Below are 26,343 nucleotides of genomic sequence, written 5' to 3'. Positions count from 1 at the left end.
TCCATTTCCGCACATGCTGTTATTTTTTCTATTAAATCTTCTTATGTGGTATTCTTTTGTTTTTTCCATTGCCGGAGAAAAACAATCCTGGCCACTGTAATTGAAGGTAAAATTAAATATACAGTGGTACCTCTACTTAAGAACTTAATTCGTTCTTAAGTAGAAAAGTTTGTAAGTAGAAGCAATTTTTCCCATAGGAATCAATGTAAAAGCAAATAATGCATGCAAACCCTACATGGCATTGGACCAGATTATCTCCGGAACCGTCTGCTACCACACGAATCCCAGCGACCGATAAGGTCCCACAGAGTTGGCCTTCTCCGGGTCCCGTCGACTAAACAATGTCATTTGGCGGGCCCCAGGGGAAGAGCCTTCTCTGTGGTGGCCCCGGCCCTCTGGAACCAACTGCCCCCGGAGATTAGAACTGCCCCCACCCTCCCTGTCTTTTGTAAACTACTCAAGACTCACTTAGGCCTCCAGGCATGGGGGAGGTAAGATATTCCTTCCCCCTAGGCCATTACAAGTTATGCATGGTATGTTTGTGTGTATGTTTGGTTTTATACAGTAATAAGGGTTTTTAGTTGTTTTATTAATTGGATTGTTACATGCTGTTTTTATCATCGTTGTTAGCCGCCCCGAGTCTACAGAGAGGGACGGCATACAAATCCAATAAATGAATGAATGAATGAATGAATGAATGAATTAGGAAAGAAATAAAAGCTCGGAATTTGAGTGGGAGGAGGAGGAGGAAGAAGAGGAGGAGGACAGCCGCTGCCAAGAGTGAAGGGAGCATTTCTTTTCTCTGGGCCCTGGTAGAGGTTTATTCCCTCTCTAAGCGCCCTGAGAAAGGAAAATGCTTTGTTCGCTCTGGGCTGCCAAAGCCTCCTTAAGCACCACTGAAGGGCTCCTCTGGCAGCTCAGAAAAGCCCGAGATGGCCGGGATTAAAGGGGGAATGGCAGGAAATTGGCCAGGCCTTCTTGCCGTTCTCAAATTTCCTGGGGATTTTTTCCAGGCTCGGGCTCTTAAGTAGAAAATGGTTCTTAAGAAGAGGCAAAAAAATCTTGAACACCTGGTTCTTATCTAGAAAAGTTCTTAAGTAGAGGCGTTCTTAGGTAGAGGTACCACTGTATTTGACCTTTTTCATACTTCTCATGCATTATGCCTAGTAAAAATTTCTGACATTCCCTGCTTGCTTTCCACAAAGAAAGTCAAGGGAGAAGCTGGCGTGAAATTAGAAGTTGTGACAATGTTTGGTCCTTGCTTAATGATCTACGTGGCCCTCACTTAACAAAGGGAAATGGGACTGCTAGAAGTGCTGTCACTGAACAACACAGTCACATGATGTCATGCTTTACGACCGCATTGCTTAGCAATGGCAATTCTGGTCCCAATTTCCTTCGTAAGCCGAGAACTACCTCTATCGTAAGATACACCCACTTGTGTTTGTGTACATTAATATACATTTTTCTGCCATATGACTTTTAAATTGTGTTATTTTAATGGGGCTTGTTAATATGTGAATATTTTTAATTGTGTGGTTATAAGTCTTTTACCACTCTCTTTCCTCCTCCTCCTCCCTTCATCCTTCCTTCCTCTTAATCCTCTCAGGACTCTTTGTGAGCAGTCCAAAGAACATTGTGAATCCATTCTTGGAATTGTCGGTTTACAGTGGCCAGAAGATACAGATTGTGCGCAGTTCCCAGAAGAAAACTCGGACAATCGAACTTGCCTGATGCCTGATGCTAATGTAGAAGGTTATCTGTATTTCTCAATTAGCAAAGTTGGCAAAGTTATAGAATTAGAAATTAGTAAAGTTAGCAAAGAATAGCAAAGTTAGAAGTGCGTTGAAGGCCTTCTAATCCAACCTCCTGTTCAAGCAGGAGTTTCCATAGCATTTCAGACAAATAGCTGTCCAGCCTCTTTTTAAAAGCCTCCAATGATGGAGCACCCACAACATCTTAAGTCAAACTGTTCCACCGGTTACCGTATTTTTCAGAGTATAAGACGCACATTTTTATTCCCAAAAAGAGGGTGAAAACTTGGGTGTGTGTTATACACCAAATATAGCCCCACCCAGCCATTCCCACCCTTTGGCCTCTGCCTCCCAGCAATTTACCTCCTTGCAGAAAACAGCGCAGAGCCTGTTAAGCCAAGCAGCCTCTCAACCCTCAGCTGATTCAGCACAGGCAAGCCACAGGCTAGAACCGAAAGTGAAACTAGCTGCAAGGAGGCAGATTGCTGGGAGGTAGACCGCTGGCAATGTTGAACTGCTGAAACTGCAAAGAGGTAAGTCAATAACTTTAAATGTCAATAGAATATTCAAATGATCAGACTTTTTTTTTTTAAGACTGCTTTATTTATTTATTTTATTAATTTGGATTTATACGTGGCCCCTCTCCGAGGACCCGGGGCGGCTTACAACATATAAAAACAACATATTATTGTTCTAGACAACTTAATAAAATGAAGAAGCTTTTTAAAATAAATGCTTGATCTGAAGAGGCCCAGTGCTAATTTTATCTTCTTTTAAATACCAGAGAATAATGTATACTTCCAGAAAGCCCCAAGAAATTTAAAGATTGTAAAAGTATAATCTGAAATGTAACTGTCTTTTTTAGTATTAAGATAAGGCAGCTGAGTTAAATCTTGACTTAGACATGTTTGGAATAGATCTATTTAAATAATTGGGAGGAGTTAGTGTGATTACATTAAAGAAGTGCAGTCAGGCGGTAGGGAAAGCAAGTAGGATGCTTGGCTGCATAGCTAGAGGTATAACAAGCAGGAAGAGGGAGATTGTGATCCCCTTATATAGAGCGCTGGTGAGACCACATTTGGAATACTGTGTTCAGTTCTGGAGACCTCACCTACAAAAAGATATTGACAAAATTGAACGGGTCCAAAGACGGGCTACAAGAATGGTGGAAGGTCTTAAGCATAAAACGTATCAGGAAAGACTCAATGAACTCAATCTGTATAGTCTGGAGGACAGAAGGAAAAGGGGGGACATGATGGAAACATTTAAATATATTAAAGGGTTAAATAAGGTCCAGGAGGGAAGTGTTTTTAATAGGAAAGTGAACACAAGAACAAGGGGACACAATCTGAAGTTAGTTGGGGGAAAGATCAAAAGCAACATGAGAAAATATTATTTTACTGAAAGAGTAGTAGATCCTTGGAACAAACTTCCAGCAGACGTGGTAGATAAATCCACAGTAACTGAATTTAAACATGCCTGGAATAAACATATATCCATTGTAAGATAAAATACAGAAAATAGTATAAGGGCAGACTAGATGGACCGGGAGGTCTTTTTTTGCCGTCAGACTTCTATGTTTCTATATTTCTAAGAAAACTTTCTGGGATTAATATACTGCCATAATGTACATTTCTCCCAATTTTTTTCTATTTCTATGGGTCAGATATACATGCACAGAAATATACAGAAAACAGTGCATATCATCTGTAATGTTTGCTGTTGCTGATTGGCAAATTGCTGGGAGGCAGAAGCCATTTTTCCTTCTTGTCCTCCCTCAAAACTAGGGTGTGTCTTATACTCTGAAAAATACGGTAATTGTTCTCATTGTTAGGAAATTTCTCCTTAGTTCTCCTTGATTAATTTAATAACAAATGAATATTTCAATCTTGTAGGAGAGCAATGATTACTTGGTGTTTTCACTTTTTTTTCCCTCCAGTCACATGCTAGATAAAATAAGAGAATAAAATGAAGTTTACATAATTAGAAAATGAGTGAAGGCCAAGCCACAACAATTAATTAAACATCAATCAACTTAAATTTATATTACAGTGTTCCCTCGATTTTCGCGGGTTCGAATTTCGCGAAAAGTCTATACCACAGTTTTTCAAAAATATTAATTAAAAAATAATTCACGGGTTTTTCCCCTATACCACGGTTTTTCCCACCCTATGACATCATATGTCATCACCAAACTTTCGTCTGCCTTTAATAAATATTTTTTTTAATAAACTTTAAATAAACATGGTGAGTAATAATCTGAATGGTTGCTAAGGGAATGGAAAATTGCAATTTAGGGGTTTAAAGTGTTAAGGGAAGGCTTGTGATACTGCTCATAGCCAAAAATAGTGTATTTATTTCCGCATCTCTACTTCGCGGAAATTCGACTTTCGCGGGCGGTCTCGGAACGCATCCCCCGCGAAAAGCGAGGGAACACTGTACTGCATATTGATAACATAATCAATTTATAGCCATATCATTTAATTTATAAATGATTTGAAGGCTGCTGCTCTTTGGTTTCTTTTATAGTTTGTATACACCCTTTAGCACAGCAGGAGTTTTAAATGGTTGCTTTTTGTAATTTTCTTGGCAGAGTGCTCACCCAGCCACTTCAAGTGTCGTTCGGGAAGGTGCATCTTGGCTTCCAGAAGGTGTGACGGGCAGCCAGATTGCGAGGACGACAGCGATGAAGAGAACTGTGGTAAAAAACAATTGTGGCTCAGACCACCCGTGATTATTATTACGTTGCCATACAGAAAGTCTTTGACTTATAGCCATGATGGAGCCTCAACTTTCTGTTGTTAAGTGAGACATCAATCAAATGAGCTTTGCCCCATTTTACTACCTTTGTTACCACAGTTGCTAAGGGAATCATTTAAGTTGATAAGTTGACTCACCCGGTCGGTAAGTGAATCTGGTATCCCCACTGATTTTTGCTTGTCAGAAGGTCACAGAAGGAGACCGTATGATTTTGGGACACAGCAAATAAATATGAACCAGTGGCCAAGCATCTGAATGTTGATCACGTGATTAACGGAATTCTGCTAAGGCCACAACTGAAAAAAAGGCCATAAATCCCTTTTTCTCAGTGTCTTTGTAACTAGGAACACAGAGAAATCACACAGAGAAATCATCTGACCATCAAGCTGCCAAGGAGAAAGAACAGTGAACTAAATTTTTCAAATTTATAAAAAGAAGTTCCCAACTATTTATCATGAATCGGGAACTTCTTTTTATGAATTTGAAAAATATTAGTTCACTGTTCTTCCTTCTTGGCAGCTTGAAGATTAGATGATTTCTCTGTGTGATTTGTAGATTTTAATTTTATTTTCAATAATGTCTTGCTTTTTCACCATGATTTTATATGTCTTATAATTGGCCTTTTTATATATTTGTTGTTTTTATTGATTGTTGTCTTCTATCTAGAGTCGTTCCCTCTTATGAATAGAATAGAATTCTTTATTGGCCAAGTGAGATTGGACACACAACTAATTTTCTTTGTTGCATAAGCTCTCAGTGTACATAAAAGAAAAGATACATTTGTCAAGAATCATTGGGTAAAAATAAGTACAAATTATTGAATACGTATTCAATATATTTTTGCAAGATGTTTCAGCTTTATTACATTTTAGAAACAGAGGTCCATTTCTGGGCACAGCAATACATTTTTCATTGTCCTCTGACCAGTTTCCAGAGAGGATTTCTTGGATAATTCAGAGATTCCTGTATCACATTTTTTGTCAAAGAATTGGAAATCAAATTAAGGAAGAACAAGTACTGTGTTTCCCCGGAAATAAGACCCTGTCTTATATTTTTGTTGAGACCTTGAAATAACCGCTTGGCCTTTTTGCAATGCACTCAATAGCTTATTATTATTAGACTCAGGAGAAGAGGAGGAGCCTCTTCTTTATGCTAGGATTCACAGGGCCTATAGGAGGCATGAGTGGTTACTCAGGAGAAGGTTTACTCGTGAGTAGCCCTGCTGGCTACTGGGCCACGCCCTCAGGTTATTTAAGATGGAGTCACACGATTCTTCAACACAGTTTGTTCCAGAAAAACGAGTTTCCACTCTTGTATTTTGTCTTATGTTTAAAAGAACCACATTCTTGGCTTCCTTAAGGAGCTCCAGGCTTCCAGCCAACTTCTGTAAATCTAAGATAAAGTCTGTTACTACAATGTAGTAATTATTGCTGTGTTTACTTATTCTTGGGACTGGCCAGCTGCAAAGATTTTTATTAGCAGCAAAATCTTTAATATTAAAATACGGTGGTTTGGGGGGGTTCGGCGCTGGGAGAGAACAGAACCCTTGTTAAAAGATACGTTCCTAAGCATAAAGAGAGTGCTGAAAGAATACAGGGAGTCCTCCACTTACAAAAGTCTGGTTAGCGACCTTCAATGTTGCAACACTGGAAAAAAAGCGATTGATGATGACCATTTTTCACACTTAAGACTGTTGCAGCATCTCCATGGTCACATAATTTACACTCAGCATTCTTGACAATTGTCTCACATTTACGATCGCAGTGTCCTGGCATCATGTGAACCCCTTTCGCAAACTTTCTGACAAGCAAAGGCAAACAAGGGAAGCCATCTTTACTTAACCATCAGGTTACTAAGTTAACAACTGCAGGGATTCCCTTAGTAAATGTGGCAAGAAAAGTTGTAAAATGCCAATAATTATTTGTTTGCATTTGAAGAAAAAGCTAAATTTTGGAAGAAATACATCAGGATAGAAAAACCTTTTATTTTTATGTTGAAGGCAGGGTAACACAAGAGTGGACGAATGATACGACATTGCTTTCTTTGTCCACTAATCCTCACCCTATTTGGGTATTGAAAGACGAGATGGCATCTCCAACACTAGTAACATGGGGGAAATGACATACCGTAATGCAAAAGTTTATGTGAAGTATCTTCCTTTATGCTTTTGGGTGAATTTATTTCAAGGTATAGATTATATTGTTATTTTTCATGGAGAAATTATGAGGTTCTTCCATCTAGTTCCGTGACGGCGAACCTATGGCATGTGTGCCACAGGTGACCCGCAGAGCCATATGGGAGGGCACATGAGACTTTTTTATGTTTCAGCTTTAGCGCGCATGCGCGTGCTGGCCAGCTGATTTTCGGCCTTGGGAAACTGACTAAGCTTCCCTGAAGCCCCGGAGGCAAAGAAATCCCCCAGTGGAAAAACCGGAAGTTTGGAAAAATGCACTTCCGGTTTGCCATTTTGGTATTTTTTTCACCTACTAGCAGTGGTGTGATCATAACCGGTGTGGTCCAGGGAGCCGCACTAGTATGAACCCATCGATTTTCAGCAATTTTTTTTCTGGCGTCTCCATGTGCTTTGGACGAAGAATAAAGGTCAATGTTAAGGCGGGGGGGGGGCAGGAAAGCTTTCTCCGACATGGAGACGCCAGGGAAAAAATTGCCAAAACTCAGTAGGTTCATACCTCTCTGGATCACAATGGTTTGAACCCACCACTGCCTACCAGGCTTCAGAAAGGCCTGTGTATGTGCAGGGGGAGAGGCAGCGTGTGGGTGCGCTTGCGGGAGGAGGAAAGCACACACACACACACACACACCTTTTGGCACACGAATCAAAAAAAGGTTTGCCATCACTGATTCTAGTTTCATTTACCTTCATTTATTCCACTTGGGAGGAAATGTTCATGAAATTGATGCTCTGCAAATCCCATAACAGGGTGTCCAACAAACCTGGAAAACAGGGAAATCAGGGAATTATCAGGGAAATTGGCGGTTCAGGAAATATCAGGGAATTCGTGAAAAAAATGGAAGAAATCAGGGGGAAAAAACAAACTTAAAATGTTTAAAAATCAGGGAAAAATCATGTTAAAAAAATGAGTCAAACAAAGATGAGCACAACTGTGGCAACAACTTGCTTCCTCAGCTACTGATATTTCTCCGCGAATTAGCCGTTCTCCCATGCTTCTGGAAGGAGAGTCCAGCATGGGTTTAGCTCTAGTCTTATTGGTAGGACTGAGTTTTAAATTAACATAAATACATAATAATTAGATACCGCCCCCTTGCTGCCCCTAGGAGTCAGTTTTAAAAAACTCAGTCGAGGTTAAGGACTTGAGTTTTTTTCCTCCGGGATAAGTATATGTTAAAAATAATGTTTAAATCATTAAAATTATGTTTGAACCTTGTAATCTTTTTTCTTTTCTTTTACACAGGTTTGTGATCGGCTTGGGGTTTCCATTCCTCCTTGTGGGGCCCCTTCCCCCCGCGGGTACTGCCCTGAGAAGGAGCAACGGGGCTCCAAGTCACTGACCTCCGAGGCCAGACTTAGCCCAAACACCCCAGGTGGGGGAGGTCCGCCCTCCCCCATTGACGGGGGCGGCAAGAGGTTAACGCCGCCGCCGCGGCTAATTACGAGCCGCTTAACAGCTGATCGCTCCGAAAACAATGAGGGGATCGCGGCGGCGTTTTCAAGCCGTTCCAGGACGCCTGTCAAGGAGACAGCAACGTTGAAGGAGAGAGAGGTCTCTCAGTGTCCCTGTTGGTGCCTGCCTTGCCTCCTGAGGCTAGGAAATCGTCGCGCCCGCCATTTTGGAGCCCCCGAAAGCGCAAAAATTATTGGCCTCGGCGATCAAATTGGCGCGAAGCTGGCAGGCTGCCAAGCTGTCGCAGGGCTCCTATTCTGCCTCGATACTGTCGCTGAGGCTGACACCGAGGCAGGGCTGCCAATGGAATTCTGGCTAGCTGGCAGTTTGCACACATAGTCTCACTTGCGAGTGAGCTTCTCTGTGCTCTGTGTGTTTCTAATTGATTGGGATCGTAATTGTAAGTACGCTGCCCCTATCTTATGATGGCTGATAAAATCGAGGTTGCTAGGGAGGAAGAACAGGCCCAGCCAAGCAAGGTTGTTGTAAAAGCCAAAGAGAAATCTTCTGGCAAACCTAAGAGCAAGTCTTCTCAGTCAGCTTCCTCGCTTCGTGAAGCTGAGAGGAAAATTAAGGCCCTTGAACAGCGCTTGGAAGCGGCCTTGTCCCCCCCCACTCAAGGGGGACTGATTATACAACCATTCCAGCCTCTCCCTCCACCTTCCCTTTCACCCAGCATGGCCTTGGGATTTCAAGGGACTGCAACTGATAGAGACTGGTCACCTGACAGGCAGGCTTCCCAGTGTCCTCCGCCTTTGCCTTCACCTAATGTCAGATCTGACCGGCCATCATCCTCTCATAGTCAGGCCATGCCTCAGATTGGAATGCAGACAGCTTACGGTCCCTCTGCTACTTTTACACCCACGGCAGCTGGGCTGAGAGAACAATCAGATGCTTGGCAGGCTTTCTCACCTGCTATTCAAGACATGGTAGCCAATGCCTACTCACAAGGCATAGCAGCAGCTACCCAGCGCGCTCATACCTTCCCTTTGCAAGCCACTCAACTCAGAGATCCCTGGTCAGCCCCACCGCCCCCTACTGGGTTGGATTCCATGGCAGATGACCATTCCAATTTTGAGCAGGACAGCGACCACGGGATGGATCTGTCGGATGACGAGTTTACCCTTCCCGAGCAGCCGGCAATGGCAGGTCTGTTCAAGCCCTCCTTATTCCGGGTGCTATTGCACAAAGCTAAGCAGGCCCTGGACGTGCCGGGAGCAGTGGCCCCAGTGGAATCAGGGGATGGCCGGCGCACATCGGCCACTTTGTGCAAGGAGCCCGTCAAGGAATCAGACAAGGTGCCGGCGCTGGAGATTTTTCTTCAGAATGTCAAGCGCCCATGGCAACATCCGGCTGCGGCACAAGGCCCTTCGAACTTGGAGCGCAGATTTTATACGTTCGATGATGCCATGGAAAATCTGTTGCTGTTCCCCCCCGTGGACAAGCCAGTGGCCACCTTAGTCTCCACGGCGGTTGTGCCCTCAGACAATGCGGATAGTCTCAAGCCTGACGAGCGTAGGGCGGAGACGCTCTTGAAGAAGACACATCAGATGGCTGCTTGGGCTCTTCGAGCTGCATATACTGCCTCCTTTTTCAGTCGGGCATCCATTATGTGGATTCAGGAGGTCCAGGCACGGCTGGGGCCCGAGGACACCCGATTGAGACAAGACTTAAATAAACTTCTGGCGACGGCAGAATTTTCAACGGACGCCACTTTGCATGCCGCTAAATTCGCCTCCAGGGCTATGGCGTCCACCATATCATCTCGACGCCTTCTGTGGCTGAGAAACTGGCAGGTGGATGCCAAATCGAAGTGGGCATTGTCCTCCGCCCCCTTTGAGGGCTCTAAACTGTTTGGGGAGTCTCTCGAGCCCGTCCTGGTGGAGGATAAGGATAAGAGGAAGGTCCTCCCTAGATCGTACCGGCGCCAGGACCGAAGGACTGGACCGTATTCTCGTCGCCAGTCCTTTCGGTGGGACCAGACTCCACCCACAACGCAACCGGCCCGGCCTTATACCCAAGGTACCTTTTCCACACCTTATAGAAGTGACCGTTCCTACTTCCAGGACCGGTCTAGAGGCTTCCACCAAACCAGACGTCCTTTCCGAGGATCCCAGCAGCGCAATTTTCGGTGTTCAAAGTGACTGCCTACAGGACGTCCCTTTGGGAGGCAGGCTACAGCGTTTCAGCGGAACCTGGCAGGCAGTTACCACCGATTCCTGGGTGCTGGCAACCGTATCTCGGGGACTACGCCTCGAATTTCTGCAAAATCCTCCTCACCAATTTGTGGCTTGTCCTGTACCCAGGGACCCCACAAGAAAGACTCTCTTGGAACAAGAGATTTTGCATCTCTTGGATATTCAGGCAATCGAGCCGGTGCCGTGCAGCCAGGTGGGTACGGGGTTTTTATTCACGGGTGTTCCTCGTACCCAAATCATCAGGGGGTTGCAGGCTCATCTTGAACCTCAAACGTCTGAACCAATACGTTGTCTACCGAAGGTTCAAGATGGCCTCCCTCCGTTCCATCCTGGCCGCCATTCGGCCTGGGGACTTCCTTACTTCGGTCGATCTGAAGGAGGCCTATCTACACGTCCCTATACATCCGTCGCATCGTCAATTTCTTCGATTTTGCCTGCACAACGCGCACTACCAATACAGGGCAATGCCATTCGGCCTTTCATCGGCCCCGCGCACCTTCACGAAGCTCTTGGATGCGCTGATGGCAAAGCTACGATCCCAGTCCATCCGGATCCTTGCATATTTGGACGATATTCTCCTTCTGTCCGGCGACCGGAGAACAGCGTATCGGGAGTTGCAGACCACGTTGACCTTACTACAACACCATGGCTTCACGGTCAATGTGCCGAAGAGTCATTTGGTGCTGGCGACCAGACTCACCCATCTGGGTGCAGTGGTGGACACAGTTTCCAGCAAGGTGTATCTCTCCACAGAGAGACAACTAAACGTGTGCGCACTGGTGAACAGGCTTCAACGGCACCGGAAAGCCCCATTGTCCCTACTGTCCAAAGTGCTGGGGACACTGGTGTCGTGCGTGGACATTGTTCCTTGGGCCCGTTACCACTACCGCATGCTTCAGTGGACCCTACTCCCTTACCAGCGACGGCGCCTAAGCCATACACACCGGCTGATCTCCGTGGGGCAGGAGCTACGATCCTCTCTGAAATGGTGGAGGTCCTCGGCGCTGCGTCAGGGCTCCCTCTTCGGACACCTGTCATATACCATTCTTACCACAGATGCCAGCCTCCTGGGATGGGGCGCCCATGTCAACTCCCAGGTGACACAAGGGTTCTGGACACCCCAGGACCTACGACCTGTCAATATCAATTTCCTGGAGTTACGGGCTGTCCGTTTGGCACTCCAGGCCTTTTTACCCCTGCTGGAGGGACATCATGTTCTCGTCCGCACGGACAATGTGGCCACCAGGGCACATTTAAATCACCAGGGCGGGACGCGGTCACTCAGACTCATGACAGAAACTGTCCTGCTTTTCGACTGGGCGGAAATTCACCTTGCCTCTCTACGTGCGGAGCACATAGCGGGAGAGGACAACCAGCAGGCGGATTGGCTCAGCCGTCAGGAACTGGATCCGGCGGAGTGGAGACTCGATCCCCTTCTTTTTCAAGAAATTGTCCATCGCTTTGGGGAACCAGCGGTGGATCTGTTTGCCACATACCAAAACACCCAGCTCCCAAGGTTCTACTCCCGGTTTGCATCACCGGGAGCCGAGGGAGTCAATGCACTTCACCTTCCGTGGCCAAAGACACTACTCTATGCCTTTCCCCCCCTTCCGCTTCTCCCAAAGGTGATAGGGAAGGTTCTCGTGGAGAGGGCAGACATAATCTTGTTGGCACCGCATTGGCCGCGACGGCCTTGGTTCGCGGACCTCATGGGGCTCTCTGTCTCCCCACCGTGGAGGATTCCGGACGACCAGATTTCCCTCAGCCAAGGGTTTGTGCCCCATCCGGACCCACAATGGCTCCATCTAACCGCTTGGCACTTGAGGGGAACAGTTTAAGGAGTTGTCAACTTCCGGACAACGTGATTACCACTATTCAGGCTGCTAGACGTCCTTCTACGACGCGAATTTATCAGGCGACATGGGCCGCTTTCACATCATTCTGCTCCGCCAGACATTTGCAACCTCAAGATTCCTCCGTCCTTTCGGTTCTGGAATTCTTACAGACAGGTTTGGACAAGGGCCTAGCGCCAAACACGTTGAGACGACATGTGGCGGCGTTGGCGACTATTATTAGAAGGGAAGATGGGGGCCCCTTGGCCCATCATCCATGGATAAAAGACTTCTTAAGGGGGGCTGCAAATACACACCCTCCTCCGGTTCGGCGTTTTCCCACATGGGATTTGACCTTGGTCCTCCAGGCCCTCACAGGACCTCCCTTTGAACCCTTGAGGACAGTGTCGTTACGATTCCTCTCTCTGAAGACAATTTTCTTGGTAGCGGTTACCTCGGCCCGGCGGGTGTCCGAATTGTCTGCCCTGTCGGTTAGACCGGATTTGTGTACCTTTTATCCGGACAGGGTGGTATTAAGGTTAGACCCTACATTTGTTCCCAAAGTTAATACTCACTTCCACAGGGCTCAGGAATTGATATTGCCGGATTTCTGTGCCAAGGGCAATCATCCTTTAGCACTTAAGTGGCACAAGGTGGACGTCCGCAGAGCCTTGAAACTGTACATCAGACGTACGAAGGCGATACGTAAGACTGAGGCCTTGTTTGTGTTTTTTAGTTCCCTTAGACTGGGTCTCAAGGTTTCTCCCAACACCGTTAGTCAATGGGTGAGACTATGCATAGTCGAGGCTTACCGGGCGAGTTCGACCAGCCCACCTACTGGAATACAGGCACACTCGACAAGGAGTGCGGCGTCATCTGCGGCTTGGGCGACACAGGCGCCCATTGAGGATATCTGCAGGGCTGCAACATGGACTACGCCCACGACCTTTATTCGCCACTACAAATTAGATACCTTTGCTTCGGCGGAGGCGGCGTTTGGCAGACGGGTGCTTCAGAAGGTGTGCGAGGACACGCAATCCATGGTTCAACAGACTCCCACCCTTGAGCACTGAACTTGGGTATATCCCATGCTGGACTCTCCTTCCAGAAGCATGGGAGAAGAACCGTTGAACTTACCTGAACGGTCTTCTCGATGCTCTGGAAGGAGAGTCCATACCCTACCTGGAACCATGGGGAGTTTTTGTTCCGGTTCAATTACTTGTTCTGATTTATAATGTTCAATAAATTGTTATTCTTCTTACCTTCGTTTTTTAAAACTGACTCCTAGGGGCAGCAAGGGGGCGGTATCTAATTATTATGTATTTATGTTAATTTAAAACTCAGTCCTACCAATAAGACTAGAGCTAAACCCATGCTGGACTCTCCTTCCAGAGCATCGAGAAGACCGTTCAGGTAAGTTCAACGGTTCTTTGGTATGGCGTTATCTACGACCACGGCTTAACAAGTTTGTGAAATGTCAGGGAAATATCAGGTTATTTCAAAATGCTTTCCTCCTGGACCCCCTGCATAAAAATGAAACTCTTACTTTTGAATGAATCTGTTTTTAAGTTTTTCAACTCCTGTCGAGAAGTTTATGGGGAAGTGAAATCAATAGGCATTGTTAAAATCCTATTTAAAAACTTAACGAATGAACTGCTTTAACAGGGGACATTCTTTCATCTGAGTGCTGAAATGGGCTTGCTTTAAGGAAAAAGGCATACAATCTGATAAAAAATAAATATTTCATAGATCTGCCTTGTGCCTTAATTTCTTTCACATGATAAAATAAGGATTTAATATTGAATGACTAACATAGCTATGCAAAGGTTCATACTGGATTTATTATAAGACTAGCTTGACCGATTAAAAACAATTGGAGAAGACAGGTTATGTCTATTGAATACTGTTCTGTCTCAGGATATCAATGTCAACAGATATTTCTCCATTTTAATGCATACCTTGTTACAATCTTACTTATAGCCTGAGTTTTTAAATAGATCTATGCTTTCTTTTTCTTTTAACGTTCTGATTTCAAAATGTTTATTGGCACAGAAACATTTTAACCTATCCATTTTAACAGGAAAAAAATTAGCACAGTTTTCCCATTAACATATTGGAAAAGTATTTGTTAGATTATACCTAGAAGTCCTGCAAATAATATGTGGCTATTATTGGGGTGGGTGGGGTGAAAATGGGGAGCAACCCAAAAAGTATTTGGCTTGTCAGAATCTGAAATGTGAATGGATTATATATTATAGATATTTTAAAGGCTTAATTTTAAAGTTTCAGGCAATATATATCATATTTATCGATGCAGTTTAACATCTGTTATAGGTTGAATCTGAATTTATTCAGTTTTATTTTCAATCTTACTGACTTCATGGGTTTTGTTCTAAATATAATTTAATTCTGGATCGAATCCCATACCAACATTCAACCGAAGCAAATCAATGATTTTTTAAAAAATATTATAAATACTATAAATAAATAAAGCTGTCCAAACGAATTTAGACAAAATTTGTTTGTCTAAACACAGCCCTATCTTGAAGTTTCAAGGTTTTTTTAGAATTGCTTTTTAAGAAACAATCTTGAAACTACAAGATAGGGCTGAATTTAGACCGACAAATTTGTCTAAAATGTCCTCTCACCCAAACCTCTGTCCAAATTGACTTGGTCTACCAAGTTGGGAAGTAAAGGTTGAATCAGAGAGACTTGACTAATATAAGGAGGAACTACAATGCATGCCTGTCTTTTTTCTGGTGAAGAAATTACTTGATACGCTGGGTTCTAGAACTTTCAGCCAGAAGTTAACATAGCTATAGAATAGGCAACAATTTGCATATCCATGAAGGATTATTCTAATGTCCTCTGTGTCTCATCTTTGGATATCAAGTCAAACACACATTCTCCATAGTGGGTGGAACTATGATCCAGGATGGGTTGACCTCGTACAATCAGATGAGGACTGAGTCCATTCATTGTAATTTAAATGCTCTGCATTTACTGGCATCCCAGTTATAACTCAGTCCTCAGACGTGGTCATTCACCCTGGTGACAGTTCGACCAGTGACAGTTAGGACTCATCATGTGACAGATTGCTTCAAATTGTGAGTGGCAGGCTCTCCCTCAGAATCAGCAGAGCCAAACTCAAGGCAAGATAATAAAGTTAAAGTCCCACAAAGAGTGTTACACCAACACTCCGCAGTCTGCATTGGCTGCCGATCAATTTCATGGCATCGGACCAGAATATCTCCGGGACCGCCTTCTGCCGCACGAAACCCAGCGACCAGTTAGGTCCCACAGAGTTGGCCTTCTCCGGGTCCCTTCGACTAAACAATGTCATTTGGCGGGACCCAGGAGAAGAGCCTTCTCTGTGGCGGCCCCGACCTTCTGGAACCAGCTCCCCCCAGATATCAGAGTTGCCCCCACCCTCCTTGCCTTTCGTAAGCTCCTTAAAACCCACCTCTGCCGCCAGGTATGGGGGAATTGAAATTTTTCTCTTCCCCCTAGGCTTATAGAATTTATACATGGTATGCTTGTTTGTATGATTGGTCTCTTAAATTGGGGTTTTTTAGATTATTTTTTAATATTAGATTTCTTACATTGTCTTCTTTATTGTTGTTAGCCACCCCGAGTCTTCGGAGAGGGGCGGCATACAAATCTAATAAATAAATAAATTTCTATTTGAAGAGCTTATCACCTGCTATAGCCAGTTCAATAAGAATGAATGATTTGTCAGATTGCTTTCTTATGTCCAGGTTGCAAAGAAAGAGGTCTTTGGGAATGCCCAACCAACAAACTGTGTATTCATCATGCAATGATATGCGATGGTTTTCCAGACTGCCTTGACAATGTGGATGAAAAAAATTGCTGTAAGTATTTCAAATTCTGTTGCATTCTTCAAAGAGACTCAAGGACACTGTGTGTCCTTTCTAATTTAGATGCTTTTAATTTTGCTCATTTCATTTCCCCTTTGATACTGAGCAATCTTCCGCCTTTGCCTTTATTAATTTCTAGCTTATTTTTTTAATAACTACATTTTTCTTTTGTCACCTTTTCTCTCTCCTCTTGCTATCCGCCTCCTTCTCTTTTCCCTCTATCCTGAGATGCCCTTTCGTCTTGTGCTTTTGTCTGAATATCAATTATTTTTGATAAGCTTCCTGTTCTTGTCATTCTTTATGAAGTTTGCATGCTTTGTCTATTCAACAGCCACAGAAAGGAGAGAGCAAATTAAATTATGCCCTTACCTATTTTATAACCGACCAAAATGCATTGCGGCGAAGGCGGAGTAACACTCGGACACAGAAAGTTTGGGTATAATGGGGTCACTTTATTAATTTATTATTAATTAATTAATTAACCATTTAAGTCACGTGACCTGCAGGGGTGAATAAATCAAAACGGGGGCGGAGTCAACTATCACAAACCTTTTCTGAGCAACTCTCGGGCGAAAGCTCCTTGCCTGGGCGTAGGGGAGTGGTATCCTTACACCTGCCCCCTACCCCGTGCCATGCCCCCCTGGCGTGTGGGATGGCTCGCCCCTGGTCTCTGGGAAGCCCCAGCCAGCGAGCCCCAGGTGCGGCCCCCTTCACATACCCAAGCCGGTCGAGCCCTGTAGTACGAGAAGGAGGTCATCCCTCACCTCACTAGAGGTGCCCCTAAAGGAGATCACACAGTTGTTACTTGCACCCATTTGTGAGGGGAGTGGCACCACGAGCAGGCCCCTTATATAGGGTGCCTCCCCGGCCGCTCCTCAACCAATTGGTGCCCCGCGCACCGCAATGACATCACTGCGGCCCCCATCAATGACACAGGGCTACAGGCTCCGCCCACAAAATGGCGGCCTTCTTCCCCGCTCGGTAAGAGGCCGACGGCCCTTATTTAGATTTTTGCATCTGATTTTTCTGAGCAAGGGTGAAAAGTAGGAAAGCTATGGAGATACATGCAAACATTTCCACCACTGGTGAAGCTCTTAGAATTTACATTTCTTGGGGTTTATTCAGGAAGAAAGCTGAATTTCTTCTACTTTTGTTTTATTTCGGGTCTGCATTTTATTTCTTCCCTTTAGTTTTATATTTTACGTCAAGTATTAATGGTTCAAAGGTTTGTTTTAATTGTGCTTTATTTAATTAATTCTTTGACAAAGCCTAGAAGGCAATCAACACCACTGCTGGGTGCTGATTTTATTCCATTGTCACAGTGTGTGGCTCTCTGTAAGCACTTTGCATATTGATAACAACTGGTGATTGAAAAAACTTTGTTCATTACAACTCTTAAGAGATTTTGGTTCTATAGAGGCTTCAAGGGTCGATAAATTTCCATAATACAGAATGTTCAGGGTTTAAATGCATTTTTTCCCCCTGAAACGTTTCATTTCTTTATGCAGTAATGAAATGTTATTTTTTTTTACTTTCTTGAATCCTGATGATTCACGATAAAATTGCATTAAGTAGTTAATCTGATTTCTTGAGACATGTGAGGCTGGCTGTTAAAGTAGTGTATTTTTCCAAACTAATTTGGAAAAACAAGTATGGACCTTGTGTAAACATAGCATAACTCTCATAGTTGCTTATCAAAGCAACTCAGCCTTTTTCCAAGTATTTGCATTGTTCGTGTGACATCTAAAGTTGAACTGCTTTTAAAGTACTTTGTGTGCAATCTGCTGTTTTCCAAAGTCCTGGAAATGAAAAATCAATATGTTTTTCAGCACCGAAGGTGTATTCATAGTGCAGTTAGCAGTAATGTTGAGTTTGCAAAAATATTATCGATTAATAAGTTCCAGACTTTCAAAAAAATTTATTCTTGGTTAGGAATGAGCAAATATGTTATGATTGTACACAGGCACAACTGTATTCCCGCTTCAAAAAAGGTTTAGCATTTCCTGGAGCAGAGGTTCCCAATCTCTGGGGCTTCAGATGGGTTCCGATCCATAACCTGTTAGGAATTGGGTCGCACAACTGGAGGCGTATGGGGGTGAGCAAGTGAAACCAAAACTATCCCCTGGTGCGTAGAAAAATTGTCTTCCACAAAACTTGTCCCTGGCACTAGAAAGGTTGGGGACCGCTGTTCTAGAAGATTTAAAATGTTACGCTTCTAAAGACAGGTTTCTCCCAATGTACATTATTCATGGCAGCGTTTTGCAAGAAGAATGAAATTCCATGTGCAAATCATGACTGCGTCCCCCGCGAGTGGTGGTGTGATGGGCGAGCAGATTGTGGCGACAAATCAGATGAATGGAGCTGTGGTAAGTTTTTAAGATTTGTACCATAATTAAGAGGCTCACATGAGGATTGCTGAGGAGAAACAAACTTATGGAAAACAGATCAACCACGTTTAAAGTAAATGATCCTCTGACAATCAAAGATAGTAATCTGGCTGGTTGGCTGTTGTTTCTTTCTGCTTTAATTAAAAGAAAACTAAAATTGGCAAACATGACTCTAGACTGAGTAGCTTCATCAGAATCCATTTATGTGCTTGGCGTCCTGGGATTTTGCCTCTGAAATTCAAATTTTTAATGGTGTTATATTTATTCTTTCAAACATTTGGGAATAAAATTAGACCAAGCAATCCGATGATGGTATTCACTTAAGAACATAAGAACGTAAGAAGGGCCATGCTGAATTGGGCCAAAGTCCATCAAGTCCAGCATTCTGGGTCACAGAGTGGCCCACCAATTGTACATGGGGATCATGAGCAGAAAGAGAAGGCAAAACCCTCCCTTTCCTTTGACTCCCAACAAATTATACCCTCCTGCCTGCCTCAACCAACATAGAGGCGGCACGTGGACATCCATTTCAATAACCACTGATATACTTGGCATCCATGAATCTGTCTAATCCTGCCTTGAAGCTATCCAGGCTGACAGCTGTCATAATCTCTTCTGGAAGTGAATTCCATAAACCAACGACCCTCTTGGTGAAGAAATATTTCCCTTTATTTGTCCTCACTTTCTTATCTATGAGCTTTAGGGAGTGCCCCCTCATCCTAGTATTGTGTCCCTGCCAGTTCGCAAATGTGAGTGCACACACAGAGCCTCAAAAACATCAATAAATGTTCATTTATTCATTATTCATTACCTCCAGGTGGATAGGTAGGTCCTCCCATAGATGCCAATTTGCCTTAACCGGCTAGAACCAGCTGAATACCACCTATGAATAAATTCTATGGAAGCCTTCCTGAAAGCACTTCTAAATTATCGGAAATCCAGGCCAATTGTCACATTTTGCTGGCACAGTTTTGGGGAAAGTGGTGGGTTTTTTTGGGTGGGGTGTGGAATGCGGATTTGCCCAGAAAAACACTTGATTGGCAAAAAATATCATGGTGTAACCTTTCTGCTTTGTGTAATTGGACTGAAAGGCCTGGCCTCTACCCTAAGAAATTTGGCCATCCCTGCTTTAGGAAAAAACATTGCATGATTTTATTTATTTATTTATGATTTTATGCCCCGTTTGTCCGCAGACTCAGGGCGGCTCACAACAGAGGTAAATGCAAAAAATAGAATATATAAGAATATGCATATTTGTTTAGTATATCATGAGAACGTGATATGCATGTTCTCATGATATACTAAATGTAAACATCTGCACCCAATCCACATAATTACATACAAAACTTCTACAGCAGCGGCCTCATAGCTAGATGTCCAATTCAACTATCCAAGGAATCACCTCTGGAGTCGTTGTTTCATGCAGCAATTCTAAGGAATCAGAGAATGCATGCTGTCGTGGGCAGTTTTGCGCAATATATTTAATAGTTTGCGTATTAGCACCACAGTCACAACAAGGAGAACCTTTCCAGATCCACTGATACAGGACAAGCCCTTCTTCCAGTATCACACTTCATTCCATTTAATTTTATCCAAGGAGGGCCTTAGTTTCCCTCTCAGCTGCTGCATTTATTTATTTATTCATTCATTCAATTTTTATGCCGCCCTTCTCCTTAGACTCAGGGCGGCTTACAACATGTTAGCAATAGCACTTTTTTAACAGAGCTAGGCTATTGCCCCCACAATCCGGATCCTCATTTTACCCACCTCGAAAGGATGGAAGGCTGAGTCAACCTTGAGCCGGTGATGAGATTTGAACCGCTGACCTTCAGATCTACAGCCAGCTTCAGTGGCTGCAGTACAGCACTCTATCTGCTGCACCACCCCGGCTCATTTGCTTTTTTAAAAAAGAGGAATGGCTGCTTTAAGTTTTCTGCATTGTTTTAGTGGTTCCTGGCACTGTCCTTTTGGGGTGTACTTTCCTCACTCTTTTTGAAAGCCTCTAGTGATGGCAAGGTATTCCATTGTTAATTGGTCTCACCCTTAGGAAATTTCTCCTTAGTCCTAGGCTGCTTCTCTCTTTGGTTAATGTTCACCCATTGTTTCTTGTTTTGCCTTTTGGTGTTTTGGAGATTGATTCCCTCATTTTTGTAGGAGCCCCTCAAATTTCCTGACAGGACAATTAATCAGTGGAAGATTGTGACTTGTGAATGCTTTAACACTGGAAGATTTTAAGAAGAGATTAGACAACCATTTGTCAAGTGTAGGGTTTACTGCCTAAGCAAGGGGTTGGACTAGAAGACCTCCAAGGTCCTTTCCAACTCTGTTATTCTATTTTAAATATTGGAACAGTGCTATTTTATTATGCTATTTTATTGTGAGTTGTACTAAGAAATATCCTAAGGTTGAGACCAATCCAGTTGGCCGTGCTGATCCAGTCACATGACCAAGCCACGGCCATAGAACTGGTAGGGATTTCACCACTGCTTCCATCCTTTGGAGGTGGGTAAAATGAGGACCCAGATTGTTAAGGGAAATATGCTGACTCTGTAAACCTGCTTAGAGAGGGCTACAAAGTAATGTGAAGCGATATGTAAGCCTAAGTGCTATTGCTATGTTCCAGCTAATCTGTTCTGTAAATTGTTCAAGCTTTTCAATTTTGCAGCTATTTTTTTCAAGGTGTCGAAAGTTTAGTGATAGATAGATAGATAGATAGATAGATAGATAGATAGATAGATAGATAGATAGATAGATTGCAGTGTACATTAAAAAAAAGATACATTTGTCAAGAATCATGTGGTACAGTACAACACTTAATGATTGTCATAGGGGTCAAATAAGCAATGAAGAAACAATCAATATTAATAAAAATCTTAGGATACAAGCAACAAATTACAGTCATACAGTCCTAAGTGGGAGGAAAAGGATGATAGGAATGATGAGAAAAAACTAGTAGAAATAGAAGTGCAGACTTAGTAAATACAGTAGTCCCTCACCTATCGCTGGTGTTACGTTCCAGACCTGGCCGCGATAGGTGAAATCCGCGATGGGGAATTTATCGACTGATAGTACTAATTTAAGTATTTATATTGTAATAGTTTGGTAAGTTTTCATTGTTTTAAGTGTTTATAAACCCTTCCCACACAGTATTTATTTTAGATACAGTATTTAAATACAGTATTTACAATTTTAGATTTTTTATTTTTTTTGAAAAACCTGCCGATCGAGTTTGGCGGGCTGTTTAAATCTGCCGATCGACTTCCTCAGAAACCCGCGATGAAGTGAAGCCGCAGTAGGTGAAGCGCGGTATAGCGAGGGACTACTGTAGTTTGACAGTATTGAGGGAATTATTTGTTTAGCAGAGTGATGGCGTTTGGGGAAAAACTGTTCTTGTGCCCAGTTGTCTTGGTGTGCAGTGCTCTATAGCGACGTTTTGAGGATAGGAGTTGAAACAATTTGTGTCCAGGATGTGAGGGGTCAGTAAATATTTTCCCCGCCCTCTTTTTGACTCGGGCAGTATACAGGTCCTCAATGGAAGGCAGATTGGCAGCAATTGTTTTTTCTGCGGTTCTGATTCTCCTCTGAAGTCTGTGTAGGTCTTGCTGGGTTGCAGAACCAAACCAGACAGTTATAGAGGTGCAAATGACAGACTCAATGATTCCTCTGAAGAACTGTATCAGCAACTCCTAGGGCAGTTTGAGCTTCCTGAGTTGGTGCAGAAAGAACATTCTTTGTTGTGTTTTTTTGATGATGTTTTTGATGTTAGCTGACCATTTTATGTCTTAAGATTTGATAGAACTTAGAAATTTGAAGGTCTCTAGTGTTGATACTGTGTTGTCTAGTATTGTGAGAGGTGGAAGGATGGAAAGGTTTCTCCTAAAGTCTACCAGTGTGTGTACGATCATAAATCATTTTTTTAGGGCCATTGTAACTTCAGACATTCAAATGAATGATTGCAAGTTACCAATTTGTATTTTGGTTATCTGTTTGCAATTGGTATATTAACCTGCATGATAAAATTATATGTATTCACTCAGAGTATTTGTTAGTGATCACATATTAATTTGCAAATCTTCCACGTCGTGAGAAATCAATTCTCTTCTGCCTGGATGTATTAAAGTTAAATTTCCCTTTGTTTTTCTTTACACAGTGTCCCTATATAAAAACAGCAGCTCTTTGATGTTCCTGACTGTAAATAGGTCAGCTGCCAATTATTATGTATGCGCTGATGACTGGGAAGACAATTTAAGCCACTTGGCCTGCAAACAGATGGGTTTCGGGTAAGGTCAGTAGTTTGTAATATTGATAAATCATAGCCTTGAATGTGACTATAAATTGGGGACAAGTCTTTGAATCTGTGATGTTTTCTTAAGATATGGGATCATTTAGTTTTCTACATTTTTGTTAATTTAATGCAACTCGAATGTTTTGATATTTGTTACTGCATATTACCTTTGACTAGAATATTGAATGACTAGGGTACTGATAATCAGTACCCTAGTCAATCAATACCGTAGCTTATTTTCTGGGGGGGGAGAACATATTTTTCTCTTAGTTACAGTACATAGCAATAGTGCTTAGACTTATGTACCGCTTCACTGTGCTTTATTGCCCTCTCTCAAGGGTTTACAGAGTCAGCATCTTCCGCCGTCAGTCAGGATTCCCATTTTATCAATTTAGCATTCAGTGTTAATTTTATTTATTATTTTATTTTATTTATTTTATTATTTTATTTTATTTTATTTTATTATTATTAGATTTGTATACCGCCCCTCTCCGTAGACTCCGGGCGGCTCACAACAACAATAAAACAATTCAAGACAAATCTAATAATTTAAAAACATTTTTAAAAAACCATTATTAAAGCAGACATTCACACAAACAGTGCTAATGCCACTTTATAATGCTTTGGTAATGCCACACTTGGAATACTGCATTCAGTTTTGGTCGCCATAATGTAAAAAGGATGTTGAGACTCTAGAAAGAGGGCAGAGAAGAGCAGCAAAGACGATTAGGGGACTGGAGGCAAAAACATATGAAGAACGGATGCAGAAACTGGGTATGTCCATTTTAATAAAAAGGACGTGATAGCAGTGTTCTCCAATGCACTTGCAAGGAGAGTCCAGGATGGGTAATTCTTCAGTCTGATTGGTAGGGACTGAGTTTAATTTAAATATTAGGCAGGTGCCGCCCCCTTAGCCCTCCAGTCTAAAAAACTCAGTCGCAGTAAAGGGACTTAGAGTTTCTGGCTCTTCCAATAGAAATTGGTTTGAGTAGTTAGGCATTAGATTTATTAATGTTCTTATCTTAATTATTTATTTGATTAAATTTGTTATTGTTTTGGTTGTTTTAATGGTTAATAACTTGCCTTTCTTTTGTATATTCTTTCCACAGGTGCAGCTGGGGATTAACTCCTCAGGCAGCTCTGGTTTCAGACCTCCAGTGGGTCTAAACCAGTTGACTGCAGCTCCTCCTTTCCCTTTGGAGAATCCACACAAGGGCCGTTAGTGTGGATTCGGGAGTGAGCACCCGGGGAAACTACCTCCGAGGTAGACTCCGGAAGAGAGGAGGTGGTTGACGTCGTGGGGGGGTCCGCCCTCCCCCGTGACGAATATACCAAGGGGCAGGGGTCGCCAGAGGTCCTTCCCCGGGCCTCGGATGACGGCGCCCCCCCCTCACGCCCCCGCTTGGAATCAGGCTGGCGCCTTGGCCATGGAGAGGTGGGAAACGGAGAGGCTTTTCCCGCCCACCGCCTGACAGCCCGGCGGCCATGTTGGCTGGAAGACCGGCTTCTGAGGGTTTTCGCGCCCAAGCTTCAGGAGTTGCCATGGCGACCGGCTGGCGGCCATGTTTTTTGAGCCGGTTGACAGCGGGGCGGGGCTTAAATCGCCCCATTCAAGGATCTGGCTAACGGAGCTAGAATTTGCCCCAGCGACACGCACGCGCAGGAGAGCAAGGGGCCTGTCATTCTGCTCTCGAGAGCTGAAAGCCTTGGCGTGTTTTCCTTGACAGCGCTTAAATACCGACTCTGTCAATCTCCCGGTTGGTGTCAGGATGACAGATCAGGCGGTCCAACTGGTGGAGGAGGCCTTGGCAAGTCCTTGTACTCCAAAGGACAAGCCCCAGAAAAGTAAGGTCTCTCAAGGAGCCTCTCTGAGGGAAGCAGAGAAGCGCATCCGGGCTCTGGAGAAGCAATTAGAGGCTTCACAGAAGGTAATGGGCCCTGTTCCTTCTGCCAGTCAACCCAGCCCTTTACTGGCCTCCCCCATGTTCTTGCCAGGGGTGGTAGGCACGGCCACGGAGAGAGAGTGGTCTCCTGAGAGGGTGAGACTACCAGCACCCGCACCCAGGGCTGAAAGACAAAGTGCTGCAGGACAGTTTGCATTTCCAGCCTTCCCATCTGCCCAGTCTGGTCAGGCAGCCACCTTTACACCTACAGCTGCAGGCATGCGCAGCTCCAATGATGCCTGGCAGAGTATGCCTCAGTCTTTGCAAGACCTCATTGCCACGGCTTATACCCAAGGTGTGGTGGTAGGGGCTCATCAGCAGCAGCAAGCTCCAGTGGGACTCCCTCCAATGAGGTCTAGAGACCCCTGGACCGCCCCTGTCACCTTTTCCATGGAAGGTTCAATGGATGAGGAACGGTCATCCAGGGGAGATTTTAGTGGGGCGGAGGATGAGCTCTCTGGGGATGAGCAGCCCCCTGAAGCACCCAGTTTGCCTGGACTCTTTAAACCGTCCCTTTTCAGGGTTCTTTTAAATAAAGCCAAGATGACCATCGAGCAGGCAGGTGAGGGAGACCAGGCAGCGGCGGCGGAGACGGCCCAGCCAGCCTATTTGTCTTCCCCAAGCAGGAGACGGTACACATTCCGTCTTCCCACCTGTTCAGAGAGACAATCCAGCGCCCGTGGGAGAACCCAGCCACCGCCCAGGGGCCTTCTAACCTGGATCGCAGATTCTATACATTTGATCAAGCGATGGAGGACCTGCTGGAGTTCCCAGTGGTGGATAAACCGGTGACGAGCCTGGTGTCCAATGCCCTTGTGCCCTCGGAGTCCCAAGAGGGTCTGAGAGCAGAGGACAAAAGAGCGGAAAACGTGGTACGCAGGACTCATCAGATGGCAGCCTGGGCTCTTCGTGCTGCTTCGGCGGCATCGTTCTTCAACAGGGCCACGATGCTCTGGATCCAAGAGCTGCAATCCAGGGTTAATCCGGAAGATAGTAGACTCCGCCAAGACCTCAACAAGCTCCTGGCGGCCACAGAGTTTTCGGCGGACGCGACGGTCAACGCCGCCAAATTTGCTTCCCGGGCAATGGCCTCCTCCGTGGCCTCATGTAGGCTCATTTGGCTCAGGAGCTGGCAGGCGGACGTTAAGTCCAAATGGAGCCTGGCATCTGCCCCATTCCAAGGCAAGAAGTTGTTTGGGGAGGTCCTGGACGATGTCCTCATTGAGGATAAAGATAAGAAAAAGGTCATGCCTAGGTCAAGCAGGAAACAGGATAGGAGATTCACTCCCTACCAACGGAGGCAGCCCTTTCGGTCTGAGCCCTCCTCGATGGGCACCCAGGCGTCGAGGCCGTATTATCAGGGCTCCTTTGGCCAGGGGTCCTTTCGGGCGGATAGGCCCTTCCAAGCTGACAGGAATAGATCGTATCAAGGTCGCCGCCCCTTTAGAGGAGGAAGCAGAGGCTTCAAGAAGTCGAAGTGACTCCGTGCTCAGCGGCTGTCTGGGCGGAAGGCTGATGTCGTTCCATGCAGCATGGGAGGCGACGTCCTCAGACCCCTGGGCAGTTTCCACAGTTTCCCAGGGCCTGAGGATAGAATTCTTCTGCCCTCCTCCACACCGTTTTCTCCCGTGTCGAGTGCCATCAGATGGGGAGAGAAGAATA

The 26,343-nt window shown here is 44.4% G+C and overlaps 1 protein-coding gene across 1 annotated transcript in view; it reads left to right on the top strand.

Annotated features, from left to right (window-relative positions):
• The window catches only part of CORIN (corin, serine peptidase), a 147,681-nt gene that overhangs the window by 100,590 nt on the left and 20,748 nt on the right, over positions 1-26,343 (top strand). Inside the window, exons 12-16 of the mRNA XM_070757206.1 lie at positions 1,610-1,755; positions 4,348-4,455; positions 15,947-16,060; positions 18,322-18,432; positions 22,604-22,733. Of these exons, the coding sequence (XP_070613307.1) occupies positions 1,610-1,755; positions 4,348-4,455; positions 15,947-16,060; positions 18,322-18,432; positions 22,604-22,733 (609 nt within the window). The remainder of the gene's footprint in view (positions 1-1,609; positions 1,756-4,347; positions 4,456-15,946; positions 16,061-18,321; positions 18,433-22,603; positions 22,734-26,343) is intronic.

This window comes from Erythrolamprus reginae, chromosome 7 (assembly GCF_031021105.1).
Source record: "Erythrolamprus reginae isolate rEryReg1 chromosome 7, rEryReg1.hap1, whole genome shotgun sequence".
Classification (NCBI taxonomy): Eukaryota; Metazoa; Chordata; class Lepidosauria; order Squamata; family Dipsadidae; genus Erythrolamprus; species Erythrolamprus reginae.
This window is presented reverse-complemented; position numbering and strand designations above follow the sequence as displayed.